We start from the raw sequence: 15,387 nt of genomic DNA, 5'->3' as shown, positions 1-15,387 counted from the left end.
ATGTATCCAGAGAAGCTGAATTAAATACAACGGAAGGAAACAATTAAAAGGGACTGGTTTTTGTTTCCAATTGCTCTAAGCATTATGAATTATTATTACCTCTCAGACTAAAAGAAGTATAATATTGGGCAGACAGTAAAAACACAACTAGAAATGGGACAGATTGTCATTTAAACTGAAAATTTAATTTTTCATGTAGGGCTTTGAGCACATAACTGGCACATTTAAATACAGCAAATTTTATTTCCTAAATGCTTTTAACTACTTGTGGTTTTTTTGAAAAAGCTTGGTCAGTATAATGAAATCAATCTTGCATTAAGCTCTTATTTCTCAAAGAACTGATGGTAAACAGAACATCAGCCTAAAATCTCTGACATAATTTCTTCTTTGTTACTGCTTTATTAAGTAATTGCCTCTATTAAGAGAATTCTGCTGGAATCTAATCTAGAATTATTCTTCAAGACATTTCAGACCACAAAGTATTAAAGAAACTGAAGGACATATTTCCAGATAAATTGTCAAATGAAGAATAAATTTTTCTGGAGAGAAATTAACTAGAAGTGGATTTATCATCCCTTGTCTATTAATGATTAATAGGTAGGATGGGAGTGAAGCCACCTTTAGTACTTGGGGTAGTTGGTTTTTAAAAAGGTAATTCTAGCAGAAGTTAAGCAACAGACCACTGTCATAAAAAGATCTGTGGAAAACACATTCCAACCAGTAATAAACAACAAAGTTAAAAATTTGTAAGACTTTCTGGAGACAGAACATAAAAAGATAAAGTGAAAAAGAGATGGTAATAGAACAACCTGGTAGATGCACAACCAAGAAGCATTTCAAGAATGACTCCAGCCCCTATTGAACTGGAAACTCCAGAGTAGGAGCAGCCACCACAAAATGAGGATTCCTTTGAGCTCATATAGAAAAAAAGACTAAAACCAGTATTCCCCATGAAACTTGTTACACTGCTTAACAGGCTCTGCATAACATCAATCCTAGACCTCTGCAAACCTATGGCTTTCCTAAAATTCACCATTTCAGAGTGGTTTTAACCAGCATACTGCTAATTTTAAAATTTTCTCCTATTGCTTTTTGCAATAACTCTAAATTAATAGAGGGTCTTCTAAAGTCAGTGAAAATACTTTAAAAAAAAACCAAGCCAAGAATCAGATGTTAACTATTATAACCAAGTAACTCCTTACTTTTTTTTTTGTCCCCCCAGGAAACTTCCACAGCTAAAAAAACCCACAAACATCAAGAAATCCAACTACAGAAAACATGGTTTGTAACTTGCAGTTACAAATTAAGAACAAAGTAATTTTAACCACTCTTCTAGACATATCCCCAGCTTCAAATCTCACTGAACTGTGGACATCAGAGCTTCAGCTGAGGACCATCCTGCCCAGCAGCTATTTCTCCACCCCTTGCTCTGCACAAGGAGATTCCCATATCCAAACTTGGTTTGGCTCTCAAAAGAGTCAGAACATGAAGAAAATAAAAACATGTGTCTATGCCTCTGTTGTATTAGTTAATTAAATAAGTGGGTTGAGAAAGCAAAACCATTAATATGATTATGTGCTATAATATATTAAAGCCTTAAAACAAGATTTGAAGTTTAAGTGTACAGACTTTGGCAGGCTTCTTCCCATGGCAGAAAATTACTAGTAAAATGCTTTTAAAAGCTTTTAAAGATACTTCCACAAAAGAAAAGATTATCCATTATAGAAGATTACAAAGGTAAACTACAACAGAACTGCTGTCCATGCTTCATTGAATCAGGATTCACTGACTCTCAAATCATGGAACAAAACCATGGCTGTAGGTGAGAACATACAAGACATAAAAGTATTTCTGGAATAGACTTTGCAGCAGTCCCAGCTACTGCCTCTTCAATCCCAGCTTCTGGAAAAGCAGTAAATGGTAAATATAGACCATCAAAACCCTTAAACACTGACTGGTAATGTTTTTTTTCTACAAAACACATGTTATTTTTTAGTTTGGGCACAAAGGAGACCCATAAAAGAAGCAGTCATTCTCACAAAATCCAGTAATAGCTTCAGACATGAATGTACTTAAAGGTACAGACAGCTTCATAATTTATTCTAAATTTTGTCATAATTAAGTTGAACAAGTTGACATTTCTCTTGTATCAGAATCCAATCCAAACACAAAAAGGAAGCATGTCCTTCCATAACTCAACGACTTTTGGCTAAAGCATCAGCTTAAACCAAAGAGAGAAGTGTTTTGGCATCCTGACTACTCTGATGAATCAACCAGACAGCACAGAATGCACACCCTGGAGTCAGTATTTGAACACAGCCTTACATAAGCACAGTCATGTCCTTTTCTTGTGCTTTTTTAAAATCAATAAACTACTTTGAATGGAATATGACCTAGCTTAGTGTTGATAAGTTTTTTTAAAAAGTAACCTGAACCATTTTTTACTTCTAGTTTTGTTGTTCTACACTTATTGCTCAAGCACAAATGAAAGCATTGCTTGATTTCAAGGTGCATTGAGCACAGGATTCAATTTTTTGTAAGACTTGTAGCTTTGATATGTACAGGAGCTTACACTTAGGTCTTTGCAGGAAAAATATTTCCAGAAAGCAAGATTGCATGAAATAGAGGGTAGGTACTACAGGGCTACACTATGTGTATCTGTACCTAGGAAGTGTATAAAGCTTAAAGAAAGCTTAACAAATAAATTAGTCTATTCTTGTTGCTATTTTGTGACAATTGCTTTTTTGGTGTCAGACTTCTGGAAATGAATTATCTCTCAGAATGCTGACAAAAATGGAAAATGGACTGAAATACTGGTGGAGATAAGAATGGGTAAGGATGTGTGTATCCTGTTTGTTGGTCCTCTTTTAACATGAAACATGCATGCTCACATCCTTTTTGAGACGTTTATTAGCTGTGCACACAAAATGAAAGTAGCTGTGTTCCAGTCAGGGTAAATGCTCCATAACAGCTGGATGGGATTACTTTATGCTTTGAAGATATCTGGAATTTATGACAGTTTTATGACACTGCACATATTTTAGAGGAGTCAGGAGGATTCTCTCCTCTGAAAAATGCAGCACTTGGCTCTGTACTCTGCAGCAGTGTCAGATCCTGAGCAAAGCTAACACACAATGAAATTTCAAGTATTTTGTGCCTGTTGATCTGAAAACTAAAGGTGATTTGCTTCTCTTTTATCTAAATGCTTATCTTGAGAGCAGCTCTCCTCTCTCAAGGCTTAGAGATCTCTGCAGCCCAGAATACAATGCAGCTCAGTAACTCAGTGTGTGCAATTGTGTCAAGACTGAACAGGCTCTGGGTGGAAAATAATACAGAACCTGCCTCTGCTAGTCCTGCACTGACCTTCTGCAGATCACCATTCTCCAAACCTGAGCTCCAAGGAGAAATCCTGCCTGCAAACAACACTCAGGCAGCACATTAAAAGCTGCAATATAGTAAGAGATGAAGTCATTCAGGTTTTTATACTGGTAATTTCTCTTATTTTTATTGGCTGTATCAACCTGATTTTTTTACTGAGGTCTTGAAAAAACATTCTGAACACAGTTAAATATTAACAACTACATTTAAAGGTGACTATTCATTTATTCCCCTCCAAATTTGCTTGAATAAATCAAGAAAAGCGTACAATGAAGTAATTTACGGGGCTTTTTAACAGGGTTTATTCCACTATAATGGACTGAAATTAAGAGCTTCACCACACTATCATATTTGAATTATTTAGCATTCACAAAGTTTCAAGCTTCTAAAGCAGGAATAAGTACTTAAGACTTTTAATCAAAAGCTTGAAAGCAATTTTCTAGAAGGAATAGGAAAGCAGGAGTTATTTCTCTTCTGTTTCACTTGAACAGACAAAAAACCCATACCAGTTGTAGCAGACAATTCTGTAGTGCTGTATTCTCCATAAGTATGTTGAGAGTAAAGAAAAACCTTCTCTCTTTGAAACAGGACAGATTTTGATGTGGGGTTTTTTTGGGTTTTTTCCTTCTTTAGTATTTTATCCTGCTGTCATTGATAAGGATAAACCAACTCCACCACATCTGGTATTTAACAGGCTAAACCACTGGCAGCTCACCTATAACTCTATACACCTTCAAAAAGTTTTAGAAATTAAGATTTGTATTTGGTTACTTGTGTGATTACTATTTGTTACTATTTATTAGCTATTTTCCACTATCCTGTGCAAAATATAATGGCAGAGATGAAAGGCAAAACAATGCCAGGAGCAAAGATGTTGCTTTTAGAAATGGAGCTTTAACTCAACGTGCATGGTTCCATCTTCTGTGAAACACCAAGAGCTGAAATAATTTTCTATAAATACCTTTCATGCATTTATGCATAAAAACCTACAGCTGTGAGACATCACCTCCAGGTGAGAGAGAGAAAAGACAAAAAAAGTGATCACTGTTGGCAATGGATGAAGAAGGAAACACACCCTGAAAAATACTAAGTATGGGTGGTTTACCTAAGGATTGGTAGTTAAATATGAATAGGACAAAATTAAGAAAAGAGTTATTCTAAAACAAAAGGCTTCTAATCCTTTCTTTTCTATTGCTTGTTTCCAAATTATGGTTACAATCTTGCAGGTCATTTTAGAACTTGTTACAGACTCAATTTGCAAGTATCTATCCTTTAGCCTGCCATATTTGCAGCTAATATTTGCCAAATTGGTAATATTGGATAGAAATTGGTGACTGGACAGAAGGTGACCTACTGCTCTTCCTAGAGGAAAAGGTTGGGATATGTAGGATTCATGCTGTGTGAGGCTCCTGCAGCAGCTCAGAGACAGAGGAGGGCTGGGCAGCCAGCATGTACCTGCAGCTCAGAAAGCTTGAGCTGGCTCTCAGCCAGGTGCTAAAGCAAACAAAACAACAGTGGTACAGAGGAAAAGTAGAAGTTCTGTTGATAGGAAGTGCAGGGGAGAAAAGGGAACTGTGGCAGTGTGAGACACCAGGAAGAGCTGGAGGTAAAAAGGGTATCCTGTCCATGCTTGGATGACAGGGAAGGAAGAAGAGCTGAGTACCTTCAGCAAGACTGAACGAGGAAGGGAGATGTTCATTACTCTGATGCTTGTTTCCTGTTTGTCAGTTTTGAACACACATAGTTTTAAAATAAAATTAAAATGAAGCAGAGATTCATTAAAAATTAAAAAAAAAGATCTTTATCTGTTATTGATAACATTGAGATGCCAGAAATCTGTACAAGCACTGTTCACAATGAATACAGTGCTGGGTATGTTTAAAACATTAGAACACCACCAACACGGTGTTCAACCAGAACTGAATTTCAGGGGATGCTGAAAATAATCAAATTCTGTACAACAAAGAAATGAAAAATGAGTGTGCCTAAAGCAAAAGCCATTCTTCTCCCAGAACAACTTAATATAACCTCCTGATACCATCTTACAGTTTCAATGAAGGCATTGCAGTGGCTCTGCAGATGCTCTGTGTTTTCCCAGTACCATGCTGCAGATTCTGAAGCAAGTACACAAAGTCTCAAATCCTTTTACCAGCGCTTATAAAGCTCAAGGAATTAGAAGCAGCAATCTGTGGAATCAGAAGCATAATTCTTCAACGTGCACACAACTACAGAGTGAAAAGTTTGGAATAATTTCTATCACTTTTCCTAACCAGATTAACGAAGCTGTCAAATTCATCTTTCATTTCAAGACAATATGGGAAAATATTTTTGCACTTAGTTCGAGGATTTATAAAGAAATATAACATCCTGCCTTTTTTAAAACGTGGGGAAGGAGAAAGGCTCTTTCCACAAAGCTGCTTATCCTCAGAAATAGCACAGTTGAGTACCAGACGTGCCACAGGAAGAGGGGGAGGGCTTATATCACAGCCTGTCCATTGTGCTGAAGGAGGACTTTTCCTATGGATGGGCGACCATCCTGTTATGCGGCTCTCAACTTCCTCCTGCATTGTGAGGCTCAAGTCATGGAAAGAGTAAAGTTCTTAAACTGAGGATTGTGTTGGGAACTCCAAACACTTTCAATACAACTTAACCAAACAAATACATCATGGTCAGACTATTAACATCCTGGTTTAGTTTGCTGAAGCCACTATTCTTTTGAAAAAATAACGTAATCAGGAGAACTCTGGACAGTTATCTTGTTAGCTCTTTTGGCTTCTGATAACATTTGGACTAAGTGAAAAAAAAAGTCTGCAACCACAGTGGAAAGCCAAGTTCAAAATGCAAGACAATGCCACCTTCACAAAACAAACTGTCCCTAAGAGGCTAAATAGGAGTGCATTCAAAGATCCAAATAAAACCCTACGATAATTACCTATTAAAAAAAAAATATCTCTGAAATCTGAGAAACGGTACTCCAGCTGCATTTGGGAAACATTAATTTAAACCTTAAGTTGATAAAGTTTCAGCTCCAGTTTCAAAAGTACAACCTGTTAAAGGCTGATTTCAAGTGCCTCTTTGGGAGGGCAGCTGCTCCCTTAAGAAAAAGCTGTGGAGCAAAGTGACAGAGGAGCTGCTGGTGCTGGAGCAGCACTGGGAGCACACGTTCCAAGGGGAGGGTACAGGACATGCCAGGGCACCCAGTCTATGCAGTCAGGTGTGGAGCAGCCTGGCCTGTGCCACAGGCAGGCTCCACTGCCTGGCAGCCACTGGACATGGCATTAGCAGCTCTGCAGGTACCTGGTAGCCCTCTGTTTTCTTCTGGCACCACTTCAGCAGGGCGTTCCTCTTGGAGCCTCCATATTCTCTTGCCAGGGCAGACAAGGGATCTTTCCTCTCTTCCCTAGAAACAAGGCCAGAAGAGCTTATAACACAACAGAAATAGGTATTTATAAAGGCTTAAATAGAAGGACAAATTCTTGGCACGCTGTAACTAGCAGGATACAGCACTTCTGACTGAAAAACAGAGCACACAGGAATACCAGCAAAAGATTTTTGAGTTAGTTTGGAGTAATTCTTTCATTAGCAAATCATCCTTTTCCCTTTAAGCTTTTTTTTTACTAGGTCTTTCCACCTCAATGATACTTCTTTCTTAGAGTTTGAAAAATTAACCTCACAACATAGTAAGTTCCAGGCTGAGCCATTAAGCTAACTCAAGTGACTTTATTTCGTATTTAGAAAGAAAATAAACTGATGCTATCTCTTTTGCATCTCATGGCTGATTACAAATGTCACCTTGAAACAATAAGTTTGCATATGAGCAGCATGGTTTTATTAAAAGAACATTTGCCTGAGACCTGGAGTTCTCAAAAAAGAAGGGGGAGATCTATGTAGGCTGATCTGCCATTTGATGTATTAGCACAATAAAAGCAGTCAATTAATTTCAATTCCAGTTTGTCAAGCTATCTTAAGTAATTTTTTCCTTAAGAAAAGATTGGGAAAGAAAAGAACAACCTAACTAACTTGGCCATTTTTTCATGAGCCTTACATTACAAGCATCTCTTTACCAGGCTTCATAAATGAATTGTTAGCTTAAAAAAATATATTACAGAGGCTAATACTACCTGGTTACATAATTCAGTATTTCTATAGATATTATAATAAACAGTCTTTGACAAAAAGAGCAAATACTACACCATTATGGATATTAGTTACCACACATGAAGCGTGCCAGGAGTTGTTCTTGTTTCTAATAATCTCCATTTGGAAAATTAAATTAAGATAGCTATCAGTGAACTGCAAAGACTTCTCCATCTGCCATTTTTAAAGAGTCTATCAGATGTAAGCAAAGTTTTCACAACATTCACAGAGATGATACCCTAAATTACTCTTCCTGAATATTTCCCAAAGGACATAGGGATTGTACACATTCACACTCAAATCTTCTTTGTTCTTTACAGCCCATATGGTGACTGGAAAGAGGGGCAGAACATGGAAATAAATAATATCATCAGTGGATTCTCTGCTGCAGATTTACAGGTAGCAATTCTCCAGCTCCTGCCAAGGGAAAAGAAAATATGCATGGAATGTGAATTTCTTCCTGTGTGTGCACTATAAACAGAACACCAGAGACTGCTCCATGTATCAGCATCTCCTGGCCAATGCATAAAATGCATGGCCCAACAGACAAGGAAATGTTTTAAGGCACTAATCTTAAGTACATGTATTGCAATTTGCTTGGCCAACATATGGATGGGCAGAATCTTGAAGTTACTTAGAGATAACAGTTGAAATATCCATGAAAATTTATGCCCAGCAGGACAGTAAACACAAAACAGTAACTGCTATCTTTGATGCTGAGCGTTCCAAACAAACTGCTCATCTTGATTTAACACAACAAGGAAGTCAATAATTGTGTATTTAAAATATGAAATAAATTATCTGAATAGGTCACTGTACCTAAACTTCATAGGCACCACACAGCTAGAATGATGCTTCAAGAAATTCTGTACTTCAGCTTTTAAATCAGTACAAATATCAACAACTTACACTGGTGTATTTTTTCCTTTGGTGATTGAAACAAGTAACAATGGGATTGCATATTCAATCTATAATGAGGGTTATGCAACACTATGAGAACTGAAGAACAGAGATCTGGGGCAACAATAGAACTCAAATAAAAATATCCCTCTCTCTTTACGCTAAACATACTGTTTAGCCATGAGGGAGCTGTACAGCCTGTTCTCAAATTCCAGCAAGAGCACATGGTTTATATCAGGTTCTTGCAGTTATGAGAACACTGCAGAAGAAAATAAATTAGCATTAAGTTGTATGGAGACAATGAGAAATGGCTTGACATGCAAATCTTACATGTCATATTAGGTCATACTGTCAACTGTATTCCAAATCAAAGAGCTAATGAAGTTATAACTAGAACAGAGAACAGTAAACTGCAAGTATTTGTTCCAGTGAACTACACCAATAATATTATCCTACAATAACTTTCAAGAAAAAGGTAAGGGAAACCAGAGAAACCCGATCATGTAACATACTGAACTCTACAACACTCAGAGTGGCTCCAATGGCCACACTCATCACCACACACCCACTGCTGCACAGCCCATTAAGTCTTTTGTAGCACCAAACATTGCAAGCAATGGTTGAGCAGCACAGTAATGATTTCATAACTAACTGTACAGTTTCACCCTGGAATGCCACACTATTTGCTCCAGTCTGCAGACACCAATACAACTCAATGTTACCACTTCAAAGTTCATACACAGGTGTTTTAGGGTTTTCTTAAAACTTATTTCTGGAAGTACTCAGTTTAACTTTAGGTGCTAAAATACACATTAACTGCTGGTAATAAAGTACCCACAATTAAATTCAATTTCATTTCTGCACAATAAAAGGAGGGCAGCACTGAGGCCTTTCTCAGCTGATTCTAGGGAAATCACTTTCAAAAGCACCCACAGCTGTAAATACCTTACAATTTAATACATATAGCAAGTGTCTGAACATTAAAGGTTTAATACTTCTGTACAAAAGCTATGTCAGGAAGCTCTGTGAGAAATGGTCTTGACAGATTTATTTAATCTTTGTCTGCAATTTCCCAATCTATGAAGCAGAGCTGAGGACATACTTCACTTGGATAACATGAGGATTAAATACTTTGAAGTCCTCTGACTGATAACACAACAGAGAGGAAAAGTTTTAAATTTACCACAGACTTATCTTTTGTCTTACTAATCAAAGGAGGTTGTCTGGCTATTTGCTGCTCAGACCTGTACTATGACTCTGTCTGTGGGACAAAAAAACCCAGGCCCATTCACTCATGGTTATTAAAAAGACTTGCCAGTGTCTGGGATTAAGACCTGGGCATGTTAGTTTTTGTGTTCAACTGAGATTACACAAGTTAAGGTTTATCATGGTCACCCTGGATCCAAGTCAGTCTGCATGATCTGTTCCATGTGCAGTAAACTCACTTCCTGAATTTGGCTTTGTGGTATTTTGAAGTGGTATTATTATTTACTGACATGATTTAGCTTGCTTTTCTAGTGGAGTATAAAGTTCTGGTATTAACTCATAAGCTTTAAAAAGCTTAACTTTTAGTCTAACTTTTTAAACAAATACTGAGCTGCAGAAAAACCTTTCTGAAGCTCTTACAGATTACTGAAGATCATTACTGTGTAGGGTCTGTAGTCTCAGCACCAGTATTATATACTAAAGATATGCAGACAAACAGCTGTGGAATTAACCCCAATAAAGGATTTTTACCTTATTCTGCTTCTGGTTGTAGGGGTGACTGATGCTGTAGGAGAAGATGAGAGGGACAGCTGTGGTGAGGTGGTACCCATTGCCATGAGAGATGCTGGGGATGCTCCATCAGGTGCACTGATGTCCCGTTTGATTTCTTCACTGCTTCTTCGAGACACTAAGGGGGGAAATTGCCCTTGCATTTATCATGTGCAAACAAAAACTTTCAAACTTGCTCTCAGACAAGGATTTGTTCAGAAACCAAGCATAGAAACTGATATCTAATAGTAGGTGTCAACATTCTTCTTGATACTTTCCACTTTGGAAATATGAAGGATTTAGACTGCACTAGAAACATTTATGCTCAAGCCTGTATTTTTAAGTTTGATGGATGTATCTTAATGGAACATCACTGCTTCCACTTGAAGGATTTAATGAATGAGAAGGAATTTTAACATCAAAGCATTTATTTTCCTCTAGTCCATATAATTACACTGTGAAGCTTCAAGTAGTTAAGGAAAAAGAAAACCAAATCAGTTTAGAGATGACAGCTGGTTTATTTCCATTTAATTTTAATGAAGAATTGGCATGTATGTGATGCTCTGGACATTAATTAAATACCATCAACAAGAATATCAAACATTGACCTGAGACCAGTCAGCCACATTCCACAGAGATTGCTTCATTTTATCAAAGGAAATTATTTTTCTTTCAAATGAGAGTACGAGCACTGTACTCTGTAAAACCAAATTTGGAATTGTTACATGTTCTCTACATGGAACAGTTTCCAGTTAAAAGTATGAGGTTTGACATTATTCTCAAGCAGTCACCATTGTTCATGTTTGTGCAAATCAAAGATTTGACTCTCTACATAAATCAGGGACTTCTTTTCTAATGACCTGGGGACAAGTACATTAATTTATAAATACCAGACACAAGAAGTTTGGGTTCTTAAGACAAACAAAAATTAAATAAAACTTATAAGCACCCTCAAATACAGGGTTTTTAAAAAAAATACTGAGCTAGAATCAATTCTGCCTAGATTATACAAAGCATCATTTTCACAGTATCACACTATCTGTGCTATAACTCATAAAGATCTGGTTTCAGAAGCCCCTGCTGATACTGAGACATCAGTATATACAGTTTGATAGTAAACTAACACTCTGCATAAACTTGCATTTAGCAAGTCTGGTTTTTTTAAAATGCAAAGTTAACATTAAATGTCCAGCAACTCAAATCAGCAATACTAAGAATATTTGTGGGTTATGTCAGTCACAAAGTAGACTGGAAGTCCGTGGCTGAAATGAGAGCTCCTAATTTTCCTGATCACCTAAACACTGTGCTATTACCTGAAATAGATTTGGCACTTTCCATAGCAGGGACTCTTGGCAGAGACGCCGGCCGGCTGGTGGAGGATGTTCTCAACAAATGTTCTGGACAAAGAAAAAGGAGAGAGGTCATTATTGCTGAAGATTCCAGTCAAATGTAAGACATTCAGGTCTGAGGCACGAATTCTGCCCATCAGTGCCTGAGTTTGGCTGTTTTAGGGAGCGTAGTTGATTTTATCTGGAATATAGAGAAGCCCTAAAATTGCCTAATGCCAATGAAGTGCTCTTAGAATACATCATGAGCACCTTTATCCTTTTGCCCTAAAGCCTCTTGCTAATCCACTTGCCCTGGTCATTAAAAATATCCTTACACCAAAAGGCTGAGAAGTGAACCCCCATTCAGCACATGGCCAAAAATATTCAATATGTCCCTCACAATATTCAGATTGATTTGTCCCTCAGGTGATTTGTTTTTCTTCCTCCCTGGTTTGTTGGATTGACATTTTTTGGGCTTTGGGGGTTTTTTTATTGTTATTACTAAATAAAACAACATATTTTTTCCTTTCTTCCTCCATTCGGTAGAGTCTAAAAGGTGCCTATTTTATTGCAAGATTAGTTCTGCCTAACGCAAATGAGTGAAAAAAACCCAAATACAACAAAATTAATTTTCTATAGCAACAAATCAAAGCTATTTCCTATTATGAAATGTTCCTTCAAGTAAAAACTGCAAACAAAAGGTTTACATACTCCTACATAGAATCACTTAGAAGAGAGTAATTTGAATATAAAACCGCACAGAAACAAGAATTAAGAAAACTGAAACCCCATTTATTAGTTGAAAGTGGAACATAAGGAACATACATTGCTGGAGAGATACATTAAAATTATGTATGGGTGTAAACAGGAATTCTGTCTGGAATACAGTCCTGCTCCTGCATTCACTAATTCAAAAAAACCCATAAAAGCTATGTAAAACATACCACTCATTTTGTGTTTAAGCTTATGTCTACCCCTGAACTCTGTAACAATTAAAGAATCCTGTATTATCTTCTTGGAAAGGCATTTCAATATTCCTAAAAATATCAAAGTTTCTAAAATTAAAACTGCAGCTGCATTGTACAAATAGTCTCAATATGGATTCAACAAAAGCAAGAAGGAAATCTGGCACATACAGACTATTATGAAGTGCTACAGAAAAAAAAAAACCCAACCCTTTAGAAAACATCAGACCTCAGGAATACCAAATTGAGAGGAAATATTCAGCCTGGAGTCATATGGGGATTATCTTGAGAAACATCTACACACAAAAAGCCCCTAAAGCAGGCATAAATCAGAGAGTTACACCCAACACATGATAGCCATTCATTCTCACAGGAAGAGCACATTGTGAACAGTGTTTTGAGAGACAAAACAAAGTTCACAGAACAGGGGAATATTGGGAAATAGATAAATCAACACTCGATTCCATTCAATTTTTCATCTGGCTCCTAAAGGTTCAATACTTAAGCTCATTTTATTATTCACATGGAATAGAATTCCAACCATCATCCTTGTTTCATTTTAGGGGGTTGAAAACCCCACAACCACACAAATACTGTAACCCCAGAGGTGGGTTTTTCCAATAACAGGGACAGCTGCAAGATACGTCCCTGAAATTATCTTATCTTGATTTTACAAGTGATTTCAGTTTATGCACACACTAAAACTTATCAGAATAGTACCAAGTTATCAGCAGCTGGAAATTAAAAAAAGCATCTTTATGTTACACCACCACATGTGATGAAACAGAAATAAAAAGGACTTAAACGTGATTAAGCGTCTATGATTCTATTAAGGTATTTTGATAATAAAAAGTATGTAACATAATAATGCTTTGGATACTAAATATTTTTTTTTAAAGCTATCAATAGCAGTGCTAAAACCAAAGTTTAAATGAACTCGAATCAGTACCTTGAACAGGAATTTCTGCATAGCTTGGTCTTTTGTCTGTCAGTGTAGCAAGGGGTTTTGAAGATGAGATTGGCCCACTTATGGAATGCCTCTGAAATGGAAAAATACTTGTGTCAGACATAACTAGAAGGTAAAAAAACAAATGTGGAATTGCAGAATCAGCTTTAGAAATTCACATATGACATTCTTACTAATTTTAACGAACTACAAAAATAAAGGAACCTTTGAATTTTTTTCCTTCTTTACTTTAAAAGCCTTTACTTTTGCCAATCTGACTGTGCCTTGATCCTGTAACATTTATTTCTTTAAACTGAGACCTGTTCCTCAAACCAATGTTAAAAATTAAGGCTGTGAATGCTCTTGCAGTTTTTGCATTAATTCTCACTTTAATTTATATTTTGTTTGAACAAACCTGTTTGGGTTAAGATTGATGTGTTTATTTAAACCAACACATCCCCCTATATAAAGCCAAGGTTTTAGTGCATGATTTGTGTTATTAACATAAGCCTTTAGAGCTTTGTGCCTCTTCCTGGAAAGTTGGGAGAATGGTGTCATGGGTACAGTGACCCAAAGTAGTCTTTGCTATGAAAAACACTACTGAAAAGATGGGGTTTATTCAGAATGTCAAGTGCTTTTGTTGCCACATATTTAACTGAGATGCTCTGGGAACAAATGGAGGGACATATTTTATTATTTGCTGAAGATGTAGTAAAACACCATTTTATTTTATTTTTTTTGCCTTCTCAGGTCACTTAAATTCTCATTCTCCTCTAAAGAGCTATGAATTTAGCATTTTGTTTTCAAGTTTTATATAAATATTTAGCAATATATGGCTTTCAGCAAGCACATGATCACAGCTGTGTTAAGACTTGTACACACAATTCAGTAAGCACTGAATAGGACTAAAATAAACATTCTAGTCTCACACAGTGAAGAGTACAAAGCAATAATTACCCTTATAGTTACTGAAACAGATTCAGTTGCTGAAGACTCATGGAGGATCGCCCACAATTATTTCAAATTAATCATTTCAAAGAGCCCATTGCAAATTATAGTTCATTCTTTATTTACCCTGTCCTTTCTATTAGATTCCAATACTTAATCATAATCAGTCCACTAATGTGTTTATCCTGAAAACTCTCTCAGGCCTCCATCTGGCCCAAGGTTAAATGAGTCTTGTCTTCATAAAATACTAAAGGTCAGGTGTTTCTCATGCCAAATTATGTAGGCAAGACAGACAAATCCAGAATTGTGATTAAAACAAGTTAACAGTGTATAGTTTACAGCATCCCACAGCACGGGCAGGATTACAGGGCCACTTATTCATAAGCTATAGTCAAAATAAGAGTTATACTTTTGTGCTAGAAATCAAATGGAGAGAACAACTGCCAATGTACAGCTTGAAGAATTTCATATATCTAGTGCTTCACTTCATATATGTAGTGCTGCCCATACATGACAAAGCTTATACCTTTAAATGTGCAGGTGAAAGTGACTGTGAGCCATGCACTGAAATGCCCACAACTTCCCTCAAGAGCTGGTATTTCAGACTTACATCACCTACTTCAAAAACCCCCAAATATTTCCTAACTAAAGGACAAGAACCAAAGTAAGCTGTTTCACTCCATCTCCCCACACCAGGAAACAGCTAAAATGAGATAATGAGGCTAAAATAAAATAAAATTATTTAATTTTGGTCAGCTTTGGGACTGGAACTACAGAGACAGGGGAGTACAGAGCCAAGAAACACAGATACATAAAATAAATATGAAAATATTTATAAATATAAATATTTTAAAATATTTATAAATAAAAAAAGAAATACAGAGCTGGAAAACCATCTTTATCCATTAAAAACAAACATCTTTTATGGATATTGTCAGAAAGTGGCTGCATCACTCAGCTTGCTGCATATTGGTTCTGTCTCTTTGCAATAAAACAAACTGGTTGTGTCTTTGCTCCTGTTGCTCTGCTC

General features: G+C 36.6%; 1 protein-coding gene across 9 annotated transcripts in view; it reads right to left on the bottom strand.

Moving 5' to 3' along the window:
- Window positions 1-15,387, bottom strand: part of SPECC1L (sperm antigen with calponin homology and coiled-coil domains 1 like) — a 67,499-nt gene that overhangs the window by 16,375 nt on the left and 35,737 nt on the right. For all 9 annotated transcript variants that reach the window (XM_086855706.1, XM_086855703.1, XM_086855708.1 and 6 more), the window contains exons 10-13: window positions 13,413-13,503; window positions 11,484-11,567; window positions 10,153-10,309; window positions 6,676-6,778 (exon numbers count right to left, since the gene is read on the bottom strand). In XM_086855706.1, the coding sequence (XP_086711832.1) occupies window positions 6,676-6,778; window positions 10,153-10,309; window positions 11,484-11,567; window positions 13,413-13,503 (435 nt within the window). The remainder of the gene's footprint in view (window positions 1-6,675; window positions 6,779-10,152; window positions 10,310-11,483; window positions 11,568-13,412; window positions 13,504-15,387) is intronic.

Source organism: Cyanistes caeruleus, chromosome 18 (genome assembly GCF_971803275.1).
Source record: "Cyanistes caeruleus chromosome 18, bCyaCae1.hap1.1, whole genome shotgun sequence".
In the NCBI taxonomy this organism is placed as follows: domain Eukaryota; kingdom Metazoa; phylum Chordata; class Aves; order Passeriformes; family Paridae; genus Cyanistes; species Cyanistes caeruleus.
Note: the sequence above shows the minus strand (reverse complement) of the source record. Positions and strands in the feature narration are given on the sequence as shown.